Genomic DNA, 21939 nt, shown 5'->3' on the forward strand with positions numbered 1-21939 from the left:
GAAATAATAATATGTAGATGAAAATAAAATTAAAAAACAAAAAAAAAAAAGGTTCATGTTAGCATAGTATTTTATATCAGATAGCGATTACCACGAAGCAAAGGACGACGACCCCAAAACTCTGTGGACTTGCGGCCTATACAGAACGATCGATATTGGAGAGCCTACGTGTGCATCGACACCTGCTACTGCTGAAAAATGTATAGAAACAGACGAATAGTTAGTTGAAGAGTAATTGAAAATAAATAAGACAATCACTGAGTTGATTTAGTTGATATAGTATTGGATAAAAACGATATTAAGACGATAAAAGACAAGAGTATTATCCAATCAGGGAGTGTTTGTCTGTGGCAGAAAGCAACTCAAGTCGTTTAGTGACTTCAACTTGCAAGTCGTGACCGCACAACTGGTGGGAATCCGCCCTGAGATCCACTCTCATACACTTGAGATCGCGTACACAAAGAAAAAGCACTGATACTTTTCTCTTCATCTTCCTTTCTCTTGGTTACTCTTTCTGTTTTTCTTTTTCTTCACAACTAATCCTCATAGAAAATACATACTGTTGTGCTAAATTTCAACATCATCACGAGAAAGTCAATAATTGTTATTTTCTTTGATGCGTTCACTTGATAGTCTGCAAATTGGATTGAAGACATCTTTTTTATTTTTGCGGGATTTTAAATAGACAGCTAGGTCAACAAGCCTGTAGAATTTGTTCTGATGATTAATTCAATTGTGTTCACATGTTGTTCAGATTTGTTTTTAGTTGTATTACACAATATGGTATTTGATTTATTTTCCTTTTTATTATTATGCTGCTAGGGGATTTGTTTTGTTTGATTAGAAATGCCTAGAGTTACCTTCAGATGTCATATATCTTTTTTTTTTATTTTGATACAATGTAATTGACTGTTATTTTGGAATTAATTATATTAATCAAAAAATGAAGCAATGAGATATTTTTCAAAATTCAATCACAATGAGTGTCTACTTTTAAATAAATAAGATTTTATCTCAATTATTCAACGCGACCGTGAGATGATGATTTAATTTTATAGATAAAAAATTACCTTGATTGATGATACAATATTTTTTGGACTTAAAATTTATTTTCTTGGAGTTATTTTTTAAAAAAGCTAGAAATTTTATACATCAAAAAATTCTTTTTTAACTTGAAAATTCATCTTTTTTCGTTATCAAGCTTTTTCGAGATGAAAAAGTAGAAATTTCAGAAAAAAAAGATGGAAGAAAAGAAGTCAAGCTTCTTTACATAATCTCGAAAAGATTGCAAAGGCATCAAAGAAATTGAAAAAAAAAAATAGTTTCTTTGTATTTTTTTTTTTGTTCAATTAAGAATGATATTAGTTAAACAAAAAAAAAAGCAATTGAAATATTTATAAATTAAACGAATAACTCATAAACAAGCATTCATAATTTTGGAGTAATAATTTTATCTTAGAATTAAATAATTATATAAAAAATCGAGTGTATAAAAATTTTTTATAACAAGAGAATTAAAAAAATATTTTAAGCTAAATACATGTAGCAAACAGTTAAAGTTTGCAATAATTGGAGAAAGAAAAAATTAAATTTTGAAGCCGAAAGCTTGTAAAAATACAAATAAGTGTTTGCAAGTTAATTTCATCTTTAGATACTAATTTTTTATGTTAATTGTGCATAATAATACGTGTAATATCCATAAACAGATAACTGTACCTTCTCAATCTCTACTGATTCATTAATATAATTATCAATTATTTTCATTCTTCTAAAATAAATAGTAAATCTTTTTTATTATTATTTTTTTTTTACATAAATTTCTTTATTATTATTATTATTATTAAAAAATAGAAAAGAATACTCGTAAATAAAAAGTAGTAAAATACAGCAAAATTGCGGTTCCAAGTGTTTCGAAATTAATCCAACTCATTTAGACGCCAGTAGATTTCAATTTATCGAGTCTTATTTACAAATCGATATGTTGAAATTGGATTTCACAAATGTGGACAAACGATGAAATTACATATGCAGATGAAAGATTGAATTTTTTGGTCAATCAAAAGGAAATGAAAGTTTTGAAAAAATTTATTTTTTAAATAAATAAATAAAATGAAAAATTATATTGATTTTTGATAGGGCAATTTGGTGATGAAACAGGTGTAATTAGAGCTGTGAGTGGTAATCTATCTATGTACAGGTAATATGACAATTAATAGGCAATTGAGCAGAGGCGTCGGGTCAGGAAGTCATCGTCTGTTTCTCGTTTCGACACCTGCGATTAAATCATTTTGACCAACCGGTTTCCCTGTTTCACTTTTATTTCCATTTGCTAATTTGTTTCGTTACAGGCATTAAAAAAATATCATTATTATATAATTATTTTTATTATATCCACTTGAATATTAATTCATTCCTCTTGTCATCTTTATCTGATTTCGTTGATTATGTGAAGTCATAATATTTTTAAATACACTTCATTATTAATCTTAATCCCGTCAATTTAAAAAAATAAAATTTAATCTCGAAAGTAGATTGAAAGAGAGAGATTTATATATACATGTATATTATTTTATTTTTGATTTTTTACATTCTAATACATTTTTGCATTCTCATCGTGAGAAAATCAATTTGCCTGTCAACGTATTAATTTATCAAATATTTTAATGATTATTTTAACATCATTTTAATGTAGGGAAATATGAATTGAAAAGAGAAATATGTTTGAATCGTTTGCAAATACCTCAAATAGAAAATATTTTCATTCATTTGATTTTTTTCCTCGTCTAATTAAAAACTCTCGGCTCGGTTGGCCTGTTTTCCGAGTAGGTCACACTGCTATGAGTCTTACTGATGGCTTAAATAAAAATCACGATTTTTTATTTACTTAATATTTTATTTAAAAAAGGCAAACGTGAAAAAAATCCCTATTAGATTATAATCAAGTGTTCACTACAACTATTAACAACACTTAGGTATATTTTTTTAATTAAAAAAAATGTTGAAATATTTCTGTGATTTCCATCAAGTATTATTTCTATAAGAATGTCCTTGATTGATAATCACAATTAGCAGATTGTTTTTCAATTTTTATAAAAAATTCTTTATTAATAAAAAAAATTTTTTTTTATTTTACTTAAGAGCTTGTAAAAAATCTTAAATTTAATTTGAGAGTTCATTATTATTTTAAACTATTTCACCACAGGTTTTTTCTTTTTAATAAATTATTTATAACATCAAAGAAAATTTGTTATTCAAAAAAACATCAAACAATTAGCACTAATTTTGTTAATGAATATTTATTTTATTTATAATATTTATAATAATGTTGACAAAATATACTTCACTTGGATTAAATTCCCACAGAGAAAAAATTCCCTGGACATGGAAAATATTTTATTGTCTAGACCATACCAGGGATCATAGTCCAGGTTTTCTTTTAGGACCTATGGTTAGGATACTCTTATTTCCCTCGTGAAATAAAAGGCTGGTTCATTCTTAGATCAACACTTGACCAGTTCAATCATCATTAGTCCAATGTTGGGTCAAGAATGAACCAGTCTAGCTTTCTATTAGACCCTAATAAGTAGGGTTCTGGAGTACAATAATATTTAATCTTTACTATTATGCTACCAAGACTGGTACTCATGCTGATCAATGATCTTTATCATCTAATTTTCCCTCAGTACCTGTTGGTAAATTTTCGATAATAAATCACCAACATTCAACTGATCATAATTCAAATAAGCCCTACATTTTGAATAATTGATCAATATTATGGCTTCAGCCATGATTGGATTAAATAAGGGATTAAAATCCACTCATACATAAAGTTAGGGGTCTAGGGTTCAATTTTCAATCGTAACCAAATTCTTTAAGTTCAGACTGTAATCATTACATCCCCATATTTTCCCTGGTTTGAAATCTAATTAAAGACTCGAAAATAATAAAAAAGTCTAGAAGTGAATAATTGCCTCATGTAACCCATTTTTTGGCAAAGTTTATCACAACGAATTAAATACCTAGCATGATAATTTCCAAACTAGGACTGTGGTGTTGGTAACAGACTTGAAACACGAAAGTTCTAAAAGTGATAGTTACTTAAAATTCTTTGGTATTTAAATAATTCATAAAATACAAGTTTAAAAATGACTTGGATTAAAAATAGAATCAATAAAAATTGAAATAACTTTGTTGGTATTAATTAATCACTTATAATTACAACATTCCTATTCATATTTTTATTTCCTACTGATCTTAATTTTATGTATGAATTTTGTGCAATACTGGAATGAATACACATTAATACTGTGGTGGATTATCCAATAGTTAATTAATAATTATAATAACATATTAGCTTTCAGTTATTTGCAATCCTATTAAATGAAATTCATTCCAATACAGATTGATTTAAAATTTAGATTCGAAATGTTATGAAAAAAAATATTAACATGATATCAAGTTCGTGTACTGGAAAAGATTGAGTATCTGGAGGAGATCCCTCTTATTTACTTTCTGTCTGCTTTCTCCCCCGGATGAAGTTGTTAATTTGTATGATATCGAATGACGATGTGGGAATGAATAAGAGTTCACGAGGTCAACGTTCGTTGGCAACTTTTTGATTCACGTTCATACCTTAATATAATAGATGTTAGGCATTTGAACATTTGTTTATGGATCAGATGAAATGATTATGCCTGTTGACACATTCAATAACGATTGGTGTTGATGCCAATGAGCATTGAATTGCCTCAGGGAAAATAGGGATGAATGATGAGATTTCTAAATAGCTTTGGGTTGTGATGGGTTTATTCATGTTTATGTTTCAAAATTGATCATTCAATCCATTTAAATAATAGGTTCCAACAGTATTTTTAGCAGTTTAGAGTCAAACAGAGTCAGTAAATAGTTCCACATGTTTATTAAGTGTAAGTGATGGTGAATTGACATGGTCTAGTCATTGGACTGAACTATTTAAGAAAGCTTGGGATATTTTGAATTGAAACCATCCTTGATGGAAACAAAAATTGGCCCATGCTAACCTAGTCTTAGTCCAACAATGCATCTTGCCTTATTGTTGCTTGAAGAAAATCCCTGATACCTTATTATTTTTATAAAGATGTATTTCTGTACGTAAATGTGATAGATCCCTCTGGATATTCCCTCACCCTTACTCTCCCTACCCTCAAATATTCCTCAGGTTCCCTACCTCCACTTCCACTTATACCTAAATATAAATAAGGATCCCAATGACCATTGACCTCAGTTGCTTACCAGGTTTCAAGATCGTCTTTGCTCATTACAAGTGAAGTTGTCTAAACTCCTAGTTATTTTTTGTGATTTTGTGTCTTGAATACATTTGTGAGTTTGTTCAGATATATTTTATTTCAAAAAAACAAGAGTCTACCCAGCAGCTTTGAATATCAAAAAGGTGATTTTTAAATATCGATTTATTTATCATTATTTAAATTTTCAAGATATTTTAGTGTTTATGTTGATCAAAAGTATTTAAATAAAGTGTATAAAACAAATATCTTTTTTAATTCTTCAACAAAATATTCACTTGTAATGCATTACCTCCATCATGCTCTCTGACGTGATGAACTTTTGCCCTGGAGAATATTTGAAGAACTCTTGTGAAAAATTTTCTTCACATGGAATGCAAAATACTTAAATATAAAATACCAACTTATTTCTTCTTTTACTTATTACTTTTTAGTTGTTATTATAATTATTTATCAATATTGATTATTTTAATAAATTATTGTATCCAATTTAATTAAAATCACTATCTAATTTGAAACAAAAGTTTTGGTGAATAATTTACTGATATGATTATTAAAAATCTATATAATCACTTTATATTCACATAGATAACATCAAGTTATCTATCAGTCAGTATATTTGAACAATTTTCATGCAAAATTAATTCAATCAATTTCGTGAAAATTCGGTACACAGAAATTTTGAGGTATATGGTATTATCTATTGGTTATTTTGCCATTCAATTTCTAAAAATTTATATTAATATAACACATTACCATGACCACTGATGTAACACATTTCTATATAGAAATCAAAACATGAAAATTATGTAGATAAAATTGTTTTCAATCATCAACATGTTAATCCTGATCTATCATAGCTACAACTGGTGTTAAGAATAATTTAACATTCCTTGAAACCCTTTAAAGGTTAACTTTAGAATGTAAAATTGTCAAGTTGATAAATAATTATAAGTTTCTATTGAAAACTTAAATTACCATATCACCTGAATAAGTACCTGTCATGACCTTGTTGCTAGTTAGTAGATCTGCAATAAATATAATACACAGTTCTCGTTCTAGCATGCTACCTGGTAAGAGCTATGTAATTACCACATAGCTTTTCAGATATCAGATGTAAAATTTCCAGAAAAAGTGAAAATCCTAGAATCTAATTATCAAGTGATTTATTGATCAGGTAGGTTTGTGGTAACCTTGACTTGATGATTTTATTGCTGACCCCTTGATTTACCTGAGATACACTTCAGTTGTCCAAGTAGATCAGGACTTTTACTTTATTTCTTCAGGTAATCATGTAATTAACTTTCATGAGCATTTGAAACTTAATACCCAGCTTGAACTGTTCAGGTTTTAATATGTACATCAACTGGTCCATCATCGTTAAGAGTAGATGACGATAGTTTCAAGATAGTAGGGTGTTCCATTATGCTATTCATTTTAATAGTTCAATGCAAATTTTCTAAAACATTCCATCATTCATTTTTAGCTAGGGATGTTGTAAATAATTTCACTAATAGCTGATGATAATTTCCAATTAGAGTTTGAAATTCTGCTAAAGACTGAGTTTACTATTTTATTATCTATTTAAATTTTTAATACTATTTTTCTTTTACATTCTAAAACACGTGTTTTCTCAAGTAATTAGAAACAATGCCTAAACTCCTTACTTGTCTTTAGACAAAGCAGTGCACTGCTTTTGTTTGGAATATCGATAATGCTATACTAAACGAAGACAGTGCAATAGATAAGTAGGAAAATCAGGCAGAGCTCTTTGTCAACAGAAATATTTTATAAAAAATAAAATTGTTTATAACATAGACATTCTAAATACATTATAATAAATAATTAAATTAAATTATTTATAAAAAATTTATTTATTTATTTTAACATGCTTTGGAGTAATAATGATAAATTATAAAAAAGAATGCATTTTATTAATTAAATAATTATTTTAAACAAATCTTTATTTACTAATGTAATACCTACAATAAAATACACTGAATATTGATTTAATCCTTCTTTGAATAATTTTTAAAAATTTACTTTAATGCTATTTGTTGATTATAACCGATAATATATTGCAGAGAATAATAATCATATTTAAATTTACAATATAATAATACTTGTCAATTATATGTAGTTTATGTTGTGGTGGTAGTTTTATTCAATGAAGGGCGTGGTGAAGTGTATCTTATTTTTAGCTCGTATGAAATATTTATTATTAATAATTTTATTCAAATTATAACTCGAATAGCATTACCACGATGCAATAAAAATTTGAAGATGCTTACTTGAAATTTATTGTGAAATTTTTTTCTCTTTAGCTCATGAACACAAATTGTATCTCATTAAAAAAATATTGGTATTTTATTTATAACTCTTATAAGAATAGCATTCTATCACTGCATTTTTTATCTTGAATTAAATCTTCCAATTTATCAGATTATAAATATTAAATCTAGCATAATTAATTCTTTACTTCACTAGTTCTATCAATTTGTAGCAATTTCAACTGTTTATCCACCAAGGCTAATAGAAAATTCTTTTTAAAAACTAATGATCGAAAAAAATATAAAATCAATCATCTTCAATACAGCTGTAGAGTTCATGGAGTCATGTAATTGATGTCATTAAATTAAGGGTTGGCAACAGAGACAAAGAAAGATAATGTTACAACTAAAGTGTAACTTTAGAAGTACAGAAAATGACTTTGTTGGAACCCAGTATGTTATGCTAGATATCAATCTATCGTACTGCGCAATTTTATTTCAAGTGGACGTTTAATCGTCCAACATTCATTATAATTGGAGCTGGACATTGAGTTATTGAATTCTTTTATTGCAGTTATTACCAGCAATTTATTTTCAACTTTTTCCTAATCACACTAATAACATTCTTCTATTTTTTCATCAATGAGTCATAAAACCTTTCTAAGTGCTCATTCAGAAATTTTATAGATTATATTCTTGTGTTTACTTAAAAATGCTTTTTATGATGCACTCAATGATAGCAAGTATTTTTAATCACCTGTCATTTTTGAAAAATTGTGGGAACAGCTATTGTAATGGACTGTCACACGAATCATTTCATTCAAGACAGTTAAAAATTAAACTTCTGAATAGACTGAAGCATTCCCATTATTTTGTGCTTACAAGAAACCTAAAAAATAGTTTCTATCTAAATATTAAAAAATGTTAGAGATTAAGATTTGTATTTTGAACCAAAGCTAGCCAATAATTACCTTTGAATTAATCAAATTAAATTGCTGTATTAAATTTTTCTTCTACATGCAACAGAAATGAAGCATTTCAATTCTTCATCAAGTTTTTGTCAATCAGACTTTCATCAACACCAACAATATCAAACCCCACCTGTACCTAAACTTTATCTCCATTCAATACATCTTCTGAAATGACTTCTACAAAGAATTTCCAATGCTTTCAAGATAATCAATGAAGTGGTCTGCTAAGGTTTAGAAAAGATATTGTTCACTAGCAGAAGAGCTTATCAGCTTATTGTAGACGTGCACCTGACAAATTTTTTGCTCTCAAAAAGAAGCTAAAAATCAAAGGAGAAGTGTTTAAAGAAGTGAATGATAAAGATGAAGGTGATACTTACTTTTGTTACCTTATACATCATTCATTGGCTCATTAGAGATCTTTTCTAGCATCTCTATTGATCAGGAATCAGCTTATTTTCTCTAGCCTTTCAAGAAGAGTTTATACCTGAGTACCCAAAGAGCTAACTTTTGATTGATAAAGAATTACTAGAGCTTTTTATTCATTCAATATCAGCTAGCTTATTCTACAACAGGTCTGATTCTTGTGATTTCAAAGTCATCATAAGCTATAATACAATTAGCTATCATTTTTGATTAACTGTATTGATCATTAAATTATATAAAAACAATGTTATGAACTAACATAGAGTAGGAATTGATGGAGATTATCACAGGGAATTTGATTGACAAAGAATTTAATTAAAAATTCCACTGGTTCAGTTGGTTTAATATGTATAACAGAAAGTTTAAGATAACATTGGAATAAGTACTCTTGAAATATCGTCAACGAAAAATTGTTCTTAAATGGCAAAACTTTGTTCGATGACACTTTGAAGATTAAAGTTTTTTTCAACATGTTGAAGATAACTTTTAAATTATTTGACAGTTCTTGAAAATTAATTTAGATTAATTTTTCATAAATTAATCCAAATATTGTTATTAATTCAGTGAATCAATACAAGTTGAATAAACTAATGATTGAATATGTCTAGAAGTTTAAAAAAAAAACTTACCATAAAAATTGAAATAGACTTTTTTGAAAGCTTTTCAATGAAAGTACATCAACTAAGTGCTTCCTCATAATATCATTAGGATATTCAATAAACAGAAAACTAGTTTTAGATATTTATTGAATAAAAAAAAATATCATTGAAATCGGTCAAAGATCCCTGACAGTTGACAACATATCCGTCTGCTAGTGATAATAACATGTAGTCAAACCGGATCCTTTTGCTCTTCTGTTTTCGCTTTCATTTCCTTCAGATAAATAATCAGTAAATAAAATGAAAAATCACACTGGAAATGATTTTTTAATGCAAAATCGTACATATTAAATTTCATTCAAGATTTAAATTACTTTCTTCTTTTTATTTTCTCTGACAACCAACTTGAATTCAACCACAATCACATGGCATTAAAATTTGACGTTTGATGGGAAAATCATTACCTTGATAAATCAGATAAAACATTAACTGAGAATAAATGTTTTAAATTCAACAAAGTCAACAGCTTGATAAATACAATCTTTATTGAAAATTAAATTGAAAAATTTTGTCATCTTTTAATTTTTTTTGTTTATAATGAGTTGCAATTACATAAAGTTATTTATAACAATATTTTATTGTTATTGAGAACAATTTTCAACGATAATAATCACTCAATATGCTTTAAAATGTCTTAAAACGTAAAGATATATGGAAGGAATAAAATGGTCTAGATGAAAAGTTTGCCATCTTCTTTTGGATTTGAATTAAATGAAACTGGGACAATTATTCTTGTTTCTTTTAAACACAATTATATTACGGCTCTCATTTTTTATTTCATTTCAGAAATCACTGGCTCATTACCTGCCAGTGTTTGTAAAAAAAATAACCTCGGATTTTCTTTATAATTTGCAAGTGCAGAAGGTAAGAGAAAATGGAACAACATGAGAAAATAAAAATAGTGGAAGCAAGTGAATTCATCATACGTCCACTCATACAATTATTTCAAAGCTTTACCATTTTAAAACTTATGCTTTTCTCCATCATATAAGCTTGCATGGATCTTTTGTTCCCTCGAGAAATGTTCAACATATTGTTTGTTTCACCACCATGTACTCTGCTTATCAACTTCCGGTATTGTATACGTCATTTCTATTTAATAGTTGCGTTTATTTATAAACTTTAAGGGTCGATTTACTGATTGTAAGTCTTGAAATGTGTGTAAATAACAAGAGAACTTCCGACATGGAAAATTTTTCGTCACTCTAAATTTTAATTTTAAACTAAGGAAGTTGGGGGAAGAGTGTATGTGTCTGGAATCTAAAGAGTAAATTATTCCAAAATGACGAGAGAAAGTATATATGGGTTTTAATCTTAGCATTTTATATTTATACTTACAGAAGCTTTCTCATTCAATTGGCTATATGATATATTTTTACATCTAAATCCATAGCACTTAAGTCTCTCTCTTTCTCGGCATTCCATAGATCATTTTTGTTACCTCAAGCTACATATTGATGTTGAATGTAAAAGTAACTTGATTGAACAGCTGGATACAAGGCTAACAAGTCAAAGTCTCTGACAGACCTTCAACTCTTGTCATTTTTAGATACCATTCACTCTCGTGACTATAATAGTAGGGTAATCTTTTTATCTAGTTAATTCTTCAGAGTTGAAGCTTTAGAGCTTCTTGAATATACCAGTGACATCCATTATTTCATTCAGAAATATTCTTCAATGCTGATTGAAATATGACACCAATCAATAACTGATTTATTATTCATTTATTATTAATAAGGTCGTTGTGTTATGATTGTTCTCCATGGTACAATATATTTTTAATTTTATTATCTAGTTAAATTAATATCTATTTACAATCATAAGTGATAGTATTGGAGTTTATTAGATATTAGTTAATATGACTTGGCATATTTTTTTTTTTGTTTATATCAAAACATTTATTTTAATGCTATTATCTCTTTATAATATATTATTATTAAGTTAAGTTTTTTTTTTGATTGGGTATTTTTTCTAATCACTTAAATTTATGTTTATGTATTTAAGATTAGTTCTGACATTGGAATTAATGAGGTAAATGTGGTGTCTTGAAAACTTAATAAATTTGAAATTTTCAAACAGTAAATTAGAAGTTGATCTTTTTATATCTTAGATTTTAGAAAAAAGGAGGAAATGTTTGTTAATTCGTGGAATAGATAATATTCTTCATGCTGTCTAGTAATCTAAACAATTTTCACAATTAATGTCCAAACATCTTATATATATAATTATTTACCTCATCCTGTTTTATAATTAAAAATTAAAACAATATAATTTTTTTAATTTTTTCTGTCTGAGGTATTTCGATTAGTTTGAAATAAAATTAATATTTTTTAATTTTAATGTAATTAAAAAATATTAATCACAATCGAAATACTTTAAATAAAAATAAATAATTTAAAATTATTTAAATAAAAATCTTAGAGTAAATAAATAATAATAATTAAATCTGAATAAATAAAATTGCAAAGCATTAATTAATGTAAAATATTAAGATGCATCATAATTATAATATCTTAAGTTAAATAATTAATTACAAGTTGATCTTTGTTATTTATTTGTCACATGCACTTGATGAAAGTTTATTGAGTTTTAATGAACATTATTTGTTGGTAGTTTATCATTTGAAACTTTTCATTTTGAAAAATGACATGATTATGATTAAATGATATGAAAAGGATGATTTTATTTTTTGCAAAAAAATATTCTGAATAATTTGCATAAGTTTTGAAGAAGGATATTTTAAAATTATTAAGTACTTTCAACTTGGAAGAGATTTATAGTCACGTTAATTCTGATGGTTTAACTCTTCTTAACAAGGATTTATTAACTGCTATTAAATAATAAATTATTCATTGAAGGGTAATAGTTACAAAATTATGGGCAGTTTCAAGCAATGTAATCTCTATTAAAACTATTATCTTAAAATTTGATCAATATAATAAATTATATGGTATAGATTTTAAATAGTTGTCATTATTTTTCTTAATTAATTTTTAGATTGAGTATATTAGTTTATTTTCACGATGTAGAATTAAATCTCAGGGCCTGTCAACGTATTCATGTGCATAGGAAATAATAAAAAAATGCGACTAATTACGTCTGTATTTCCATAAACAATCTTTTAAATAAATAAATGAAATTATTTACTTTATTCAAAACTTCAATAAAATCATGTACATAACATTGTTCAATATTATTACTTAGTTTTTATGAAAGGGAGCAAATGGAGCAGAAAGTAATGTTATTGGTAAAGCTCAGAAGTCAAGCTCTATTTGAAAGCGGAATTTTAAACTTTTTTTTTGCAAAATTGACATTTCACAGTAATTTAATTATATTCATTTTTACTGTATCCATTTTCAATAATATTATTAAACTCCATATTGAATCCAATGGTACTAAAAAACAAAATATTCCTACAATGGTCTCAATTATTCTGTGGTTGACAAAAAAAAATTTATTTAAATGTAACTGAGTTACTTAGCAGTCTGCTCAGCACTTGGAACATAGCTAGGTGTGGTTCCAAGTGATTCTATTCTGTTGCATCTATGCACTTGATTTGTAATTAGCTTTTTTGGTGACAGATGGTTACAAAAATTTATTAAGAAACTAAGACACTATTTCTACAAGTTAAATATTTTCTTTCTCTGAATATTTACAAATAAAAAAAAAAACTATCTTTTAAAATGAGCTTATTAATATGCTTTTTATCTCATCTTCAAGTAATCAACTATATTTTTTTTTTTTAAAATTGGCTCATCCATCACATTGATGTCTCCTCTTAGCATCAATCATTACCTTTCCAAGCTCCAAAGTGTACTTTTTGTTGATTTTAAATCATTAAATTCAAATCTAAAATTACTTCTTACTAATTAGTCTAGCATTTTCATCATCTTCTGATTAATAATATCATCACTAATGATTCATAAAAATTACTCAGAAAAATATCTACCAAGTTTTATTAGACTACATTGTGAATGTCTAAAGATAACAATTTTGATAAGTGATTAAATAATTGACTAAAATTTATTCCTCTCTAATGAATCATTTGTATCATGTTTGCTGTAACTACCTAAGTAGTTTATTTTATCTAAGTATGATAATATTCTTTAGTTACTCAAAAACATTTATAAAAACACTCACTATTTTTTTTTTAGACATAAAATGCTTCTCATTAGAGTGAAGAAGTAGATTAGGTTGGTTTGAAAGATTGAAAAAAAAATCTCATGGGTTAATTCTTACGTAAAATAGTTCATTATCTTTTGATAATTATGTAATTAACTTTATTTATTGTTTTAAAATTGAAAAATATCTGAATGATACTCCGCTTAATTATCTAATTAATTTTCTTTTTTTTTGTTCCAGATCATTGAAAAAACCAACGAATAAAGGATTAAAAAGAAGATAAAAATCAATTAAAATGTCATTCGTTCAGTGAGGTAATTACTACATTACTACATTACGTTTAGTTATAGTCGACATTAAAGTGTCAATTTTAGATTAAATTAACTCCCTAATTTATTAGTCACGAGTGTAAGATATTTTTTTTTTTCACACATGCTCTATCTATTACGTATGATGACCTAACTGTTCTTTTAGATAAGAGCTTACTTATTGACAATATCAATGCGTCATATCAGTAACCTTCAAAGGCTTTCCATTTCTAAACAAAAAAATGCTTCTTTATTTTATTTAATTGAAGAAAAATGAAAGGATTAATAAAATAAATATATTGACAATATTATATAAATAAAATGATTTAGAACATATCCATTTTGAAGTCATGGGATTAAAATCCAAGGGCTTTTAGATTAAGTCATTATATTTATTTATGAAAATAAAATTTAGAGATTACGAAATTATTTACAGGTATTTTATTGACCTGACTTAGAGATATATAAATTCTAATTCTAATTGCATCATCATTTGGGTGGTCTTTGTGGAATAAAATCTACAAAGAGTTTTATTTAATAGACAGCAGAAGCCATTGATGATGTAAAATGATGCGTAACGGGCAATTTGAATGTTTAAATGTATTGTTATGATTTAAATTAGCTAAGAAGGTGAGGTTTAGGTTTTATGAACTTGGCTTCCTTTATTCTAGAAGTAATGCTAAACTAGTGTAATTATTTAGTCATTTCTTTGAATAAAATTTAAATAAAAATATATTTTTAGCAATATTTAAATATTAAATATTCAAATAAGATATTAATTAATTAATATTAATAAATATTTATAGGATAAATATTTACTTAAAATATTTAAAATAATTAGAAAAAAAATTTTCTTTCATTTTATATTGATATGGAATTTTATTATATTTATCTATCATAATTTTCACACTTTTGTTAAATTTATTCAACGAGCTTCCACACCATTCTGAGTCATTAGTTAAATTATTAAGAATAGCATTAACTCTGTTTCTAAGATAATTCATTATGCAATTAGATGTTGACTATTATAATTATTCATGTTTATTAAAATTTAATGAGATATTTTATACTTCTAATCTTCAACTGCACTCAAGGTGTGTACTTTATCCTAATTGATTAAACTAGACCCACGTGTTAGAATAAAATAAATTTATTTACATTCATTTCTAGATGTTAAACTACAGATCATAATAATAAATTTAAATTATAATTACAATAAGAAGTTGAAAATTATATTTTTTTTATTAAATTCATCTAATTCAATTCATATTTTACATAAATAATTAAAAAAAAATCTTCAAATGTATTATAAAAATTCAGATCACTCCCAAACAATTCTTTTTTTTTTAACAATTTTTTGCAACAAATACCAATTGAATAAAAACAACTAATTATTCCACAAAATATATATTTCCCTATCCAACTATACATACTATTATTTATATAAAAATACCAGTATATGTTGAAAGACATATACTAAACACAAAAAAAAATTTTTTCCCCATTTTTCTTATACTTATAATTAACTAAATGTTAACATATATTTTTTTTTTTCATCCATCCGGTATGGTTACCAACTCTTGACATGACTTTTCCACTCACCTCATAGTTACGATAATAATAACAATGATGATAAAACGTAGTAGACACTCCTCCTGGTGCTGCAGCATCAACATCTCCCTCTCCCTCATCCTGTCCGCGTGCGCCACATGACGATCCCGCACGCTCTGTCAGCTGTACTGTTAGCAAGGTCATGGTCACTGTAGGGTGGGTCGCGTAATCGATAGCCATCGACCAACCCCTTTTTGGCTGCAGCTTCCATGAGGATTCAAATCTTTTCGCATTCACTTTTTGCACATCCAACGACGCAAAACGTCTGTTAATAAAAATCAATATTAACGAAAAAAAAAAAAAAAAATATTTTATTTTTTCATTAGTGACTGTGAGTTATTTGTTGAAATAATTGGGTGAAGATGGATGAGAATGTGAAAAGATCATGGACATCAACAAATTCAATATTATTAGAATGGTATCATAGTGTGAAACAATCCTATATCGCAGCATGGTTTTTCCGGGTGTTTCAGGCGAAAGAAATGTCGACAACGAGTGGTAACGGAAGTGGTACTAGTACTAGCGGAGGAAGTACTATAATTGGAGTTGGAGGAGCTTTAAGTCTCATGGGTTGTGTGAGGGAGGCTTCACCATCACCCCAGGAACATCATCATACTCTTGACATGGGTGACTTTGCTATGCACCGGAATCAACGAAATGTTGACACACTTCCGAAAGGTAAAAAAGAAAATTTTTTTTTCTTTCTATGCTTTTTATGCTTTGTAGAAAAAAAATTTTTATGTCTCTTTTTATAGTTCTACTTTTTTAAATGAGTCAGAAATTTTTTCTTTTTTGTTCTTCTAAATTTTTTGTTTTCACAGTTTTTACACAGATATTAATTAGGAACAGAGTTCTATCAATTTTTTAAAATATTATTCATTGTTTAATTTTATGTGTCGAGAATCAGAAAAGCTTTTTTTTTATCTCAATATTTTACATTAATTAATAATTCACTAATTTATTTATTTAAATCCTCATATGGGAGAAATATATTTTATTTTAGAGACATATAAAAATATCTTATTTTCAAGGTATTTCGATTAAGATTAATATTATTTTTATTATTTCTCACTATTTAAAAATATTTAAATTATTAAATATCATTAAATATTAAATATAAAAATAAATAATTAATGATTAATTTATTATTGCTGATTATTGTTGTTTGTTGTTATTTGTTAATTGTTGTTATATTAATCAATCAAAATACCTTAATTAATTAACCACTATTACGAAATAATTCAACCATTTATTTACAAATAAATCAGGAAGTTGAAAAACAAAGAGAAAAGTAATTACAATGAATTGAAATTTTTTTGCTACTTGTTCTAGTCATTCATTATATACAATTATCATTCTAAATAACTATCACTATTACTATATTTGCAATAATGATGACAAAAAAAAAACAAATTAAATTTCTTTCAATATTTAAGTGAGAAAAAAGAATTAAAACTCATTAATTTTAGTCGATAGGAAAATAATATGAAAAAAATGTTTGATAAAATCATAATTAAAGCACTAAAACATTCCATTGATTAAAGCAGTATACGTAAATCTTCTTCACTGACATATTCGATAAGAATTAAAACGAAAAGAATCCCTTTAAAGATATTTTATAAATAGACATCCGTTAGGGGTACGTTAATTGAGGTAACGGTGTAGGGTTTAAAGGTCAGCTTTCCAATAGTCATTAGCATTCAAAGTTGACATATCATGATTCAAAAACATTCATCTTTCAGTCTATCTGTTTAAAAAACTTTAAAAGAAAACTATTTGTCAGATCTTCAAACAGTGGGTAATAATTAAAAATGCTTGTAACGATTAAAAGATTTTAAATGATAACAGAAATAATAAGAATCCTTCAGTCTTTGATTTATTGAAAACTTTCGAAATGTATTACCAGGAAACAATGTAGTTATTTCTATTCTTCTTTATTCACATAAAATGTATTATGTGGTATAGTTATGTTAATTATTATATTTTTAATAATATATGGGAAATTACGAGCAAATATTTCTTATGATTAACCAACTGAACATTTTTCATTCCTTATGTAATATTTGAAAATTTTCTTAAGTAAATTAAAATTTATTACTCAGTGATAATTGTATAATTTATGTCTTAAGACATAATAGTACAATACTTGAACATAACGCAAGGTTTAATTATCTTTTTTATTATATTTTATTAGGTTTATTATATTTTATTTAAATAAAAATCATAATGATTGTTATTTCATTCTTTCTCGCTCATTAAGTGAAGAAAAATAATTTAAAAATTTTTTTTATTGGAAAACATTTATAGAAAATGTGTTTTTTTTTATTATGGCAGGAAATAGGGTGAAACTTTGACTTCCGAAAATTGAAAAAAATTATTATTTCAAGTCTATCTTTATAACGTGCTCTAGATTTATTTTTATTCATTCAAAATAAACTTATAGAATGAAAGTTTCGTGTTTCAAACATTAGTTTTTTTTTATGCAGTTAACTCATTCATAACTTGACTGAAATATATTTTTTAGATAAAAATTACTTCACAAGATAAAAATTACTTTCAAATATTCAATTCAAATTTTTTTGAATTAAATAGAAAATTATTTCTATGAAGTCATTTTTATTTTTTATTTTCCAAGCCAATTTTTTTTGTATTTTTTTGAAGTTGAGCAATTTTTAAAATATTATTCTGACCAGAACAATTTTTCAATTTTGTTCAAAATGCCCATAAGTGACTGATTTACGAGTTAATAATTTTTAAAATAAAAAAAAAATCTCAACAAGTTTATGTTCAGGTCCAATTGGATCCTAATTTGCCCATTATATAACAGTAATTTTTACTTAAATCATTTTTCTCGTCATTAAACTCTTCACTTGTGTGAATTATAAATAATATAACATTGAAAAAAAAATAAAAAAATAAAAAATAAATTCAAACGAACAAAAACACCCATTAATTAATAAAAATGTACATGTTTGTAAACAAAAGTGTCGTAATAAATTGAATAATCCAAGCTCCACCATAAATTAACGTATTAAAAAAAAAGAAACAAGTGAAACCTTTTTAACTGAAACACATAAACTGTAATCAGTGTAAAATGTCATAAACAAGCAGCAGAAAACGTGTAGTCGATTTTAAAATACTTCCAACGATTTAAAGTAACTACATTTTTCTATAATTTATTATGGCATTTTACATTTAAAAAATATCGCACGTTTTATTCTAAAACATTGCACTGACACTTGAACGTGTTATTCACATCACGAATTTTTTAACATATTCTCGAATTCTATCAGCATTAATAACAATATACCTCTCTTTTAAAATCATTTTTATTCACTTTTTTATACTTATTTTATCTTCTGCTAAAAAATAAACCATCAACTCATTTTTTTTTTTTTATTAATATTTATTTTACTCTTTATTTGTTATTAGATGAGATTACGTAAATGCTTTTACTTTCATACTATATCCAAGTTATCTCAATGCAAATTTAGGTCAGTCTGTGTTTGAAAAAATAGCAAAGATAATAATTTATCTAAAGATAAAATTCAGGTAACTTTCGCTTATTGATAAATTATCTACTATCTTCAATTAATACAATAGCAATAAGTTGAGTGAAAATATTTTCATTCCTCATTTTAAATTAATATATAAATTGATCAGCATATTGCTTTAGCAGTTGCTTGATTATGAAGGCCAGTAGAGCAGTTTTAATATCGCGTGAAATTGACGTTGTAATTTCAAGACTTTTACCGTTTTATGGGATGTGATTGAGAAGCAATTGCACTTGAGTGAATTAAGGTCAATTGTAGGTACTCGAGTATATAGAATATTTGTTGGATGCATGTTTTTTTTTATCTTTCTCTATTTTATCGTTTTGTCTTCTTCTGCTTCTTGTCAAGTCACACACTTTCACTTACATCAGTCTTATGTAATGTATGTGCATCTATGTTGTGTTCTAATCTCAAAAGATCCTATAAGATTTAAATCTTAGTTTAAATTATTCATTTCCTTGCTCTGTGATATTATTTTTTATGTTGATGGTTAATTATTTGCTTGATACTTTCGTGGGAATAATTATTTGCTATCGATTGACGTGTTGGTAATTATTGTGAGGATTTAATTTTCCTGGGCTATAAATTAGTATTTCTATCATCTAGGAGTCTATTATTTGTTATTTGTAATTAACAGAATCATTCTATGAAATCTAGTTCATCAGACATTTTTTTTTTCTTGCTCTTTATTATTTTTATGGTAAATTATTTTACTTGGAGATGTAATTATAATTATTTTATTTAAAATTGGAATTATTATTATTAGATAAGTTAATTTAATGTAAATAATAATAAAATCAATAAAAATTTTTTATAACATTAATATAAATAATCTCTACGATGATAAAAAGTTCTAAAAAAAATAATTAAAATCAACTAAGAACAGAGTGTGATAAAAAAAATATGTAAAAGAAATTAAAATGAAATTCTATGTTCAATAAGATCCAAGAATTCGTAATTACATCTCCATCTATTTTTTTTTTCATTATCATATTTTATAATATTTATTATTCATTTGATAATAATAATAATACATGAAATGTATTGGTTTATAATATTTTATAAATTATGTGAATGTATTTCAAGTTCTTTAATTGAACCTCCAACTTAAATAACCTGTCAGCTGGAACGCCATTCAGAATTCCTGTGTTGATGATTAATATAATGTCTCTGCTCAAGTTCATTTCAAATATTAAAAATTCCAATGTAATTTCACTCCATATAAAAAAAAAGTAGAAGCTAGAACATCCACTAAAAGTCTTTCTTCAACTACGCTACAATAATCAGTGTAAAATTGTTATCAATCTGAACTAAATGGTCTTTTTACCAGAAACTTTTAGCTTTGTTTACAGACAAAAATTATCTAACAATATCTTGATAAGAGCTTAACTAATATTCCTTCATGGAGAATCAATTCATGCGTTTTCAGGTCACTTAATGTTGATAAAGTTCTCTGTAAAATCGGTCAAATCGTTATTACAGAGCTATTAATAGAATTTAGACAATATTCAAGATAAGAAGCTCTAAATCTGATTATCGTACAATACCATCAGAAATTTAGCTTTTCATTTAAAATAGAATTTTCTAAAAATAATTCCTTTTGAATGAAAGGATTCTTTCAGTGAAAATTACACCATTACCTAGAGCAAATAGTTATCGTAATTTTTCTCGAAATCTTACTGGATTTGATCTGTCTACACTAGATGGAAATTAGCACATTGAAACTAGTTCATCTGATTTTTGTTTGAGTTTTATATTAGAATAGAGAACTTCAAAATTTTAATGATTATTTGTCAGCTAACCCTAGGGTTTTGATAATAGAAAAATCATCAAGTAACTTTTTATTATTCTCTGGAAAGGTACAGGGTGCTCCAATTACTTACTTGAAGTGTTCAAAGTAGCTATCATGACCCAGTTTATAAAACTGAATTATTGAAGGGATGACAACTGGTCATAATCATCAAACAATCGTGATCAACTTTTCTTTGCTGCTTTGCTTCTTTATCATTAATCGAAAGCTTCATTGTTGATGTTCATCAATAGGGAATGATATAAATATTCTAGATGAAATAGAATTTTTGTCTTCCATCCAATCACTTTGTTATAAATATCAAATTAAAAATCAACAGAGACTGAGCATGCATAATAAAGTATGCAATCAATCTGATCAAACTTGATGATCAATTCATCCATCCTAGATCTCATGCTACTTACTTAGCAACGAAATTAATGTTGATTATCCTCTCATACTTTGATCATCAAATCAGGTTACGTTTCTATTAAATTGATAAAAGAATAATCTGATAAAAATTTATTAACTTTTTTCTTTTTCATTCCAACTCATCATCTGTTCCACTTGCAATTTTTCCAATAGAAAGCTTCGAATGATTATCCTTCATTTTTCCATAAAAGGGAATTGCAAGGACTATATAAAAAGTCTACCAATTGTTACCAACTGCAGCCCTACATCTCCATCACTCAAGAAATATAATAGTAAAGTGACAAAAATACAACAGGAACTCTCGCTAAAGTCTCTTGAAATCTTTCCAACAATACAGTAGCTAGAGATTCACATTAGAATTCAATTCTTTTTTTTCTTCACTCTCTTTGTTTCTTTTCGTTCATCTCCCTCATTTCCGGGCGTCGACTGCAAGTTCTCTTCGTTTAAATTCCAGTAAGCCTCAGGGTAAATACTCTCTTCTACGAATATATATATTTCTCTACCCCTTTGCTGTATTA

General features: G+C 26.3%; 1 protein-coding gene across 3 annotated transcripts in view; it reads left to right on the forward strand.

Moving 5' to 3' along the window:
• The window catches only part of LOC118063803 (dentin sialophosphoprotein-like), a 56903-nt gene that overhangs the window by 10495 nt on the left and 24469 nt on the right, over positions 1 to 21939 (forward strand). For all 3 annotated transcript variants that reach the window (XM_035077954.1, XM_035077960.1, XM_035077965.1), the window contains exons 2-3: positions 13968 to 14041; positions 16120 to 16324. In XM_035077954.1, coding sequence (XP_034933845.1) covers positions 16129 to 16324 — 196 coding nt within the window. In that variant the 5' untranslated portion in view covers positions 13968 to 14041; positions 16120 to 16128. The remainder of the gene's footprint in view (positions 1 to 13967; positions 14042 to 16119; positions 16325 to 21939) is intronic.

Source organism: Chelonus insularis, unplaced genomic scaffold, assembly GCF_013357705.1.
Source record: "Chelonus insularis isolate UGA/USDA-ARS -01 unplaced genomic scaffold, ASM1335770v1 contig_116_pilon, whole genome shotgun sequence".
Classification (NCBI taxonomy): Eukaryota; Metazoa; Arthropoda; class Insecta; order Hymenoptera; family Braconidae; genus Chelonus; species Chelonus insularis.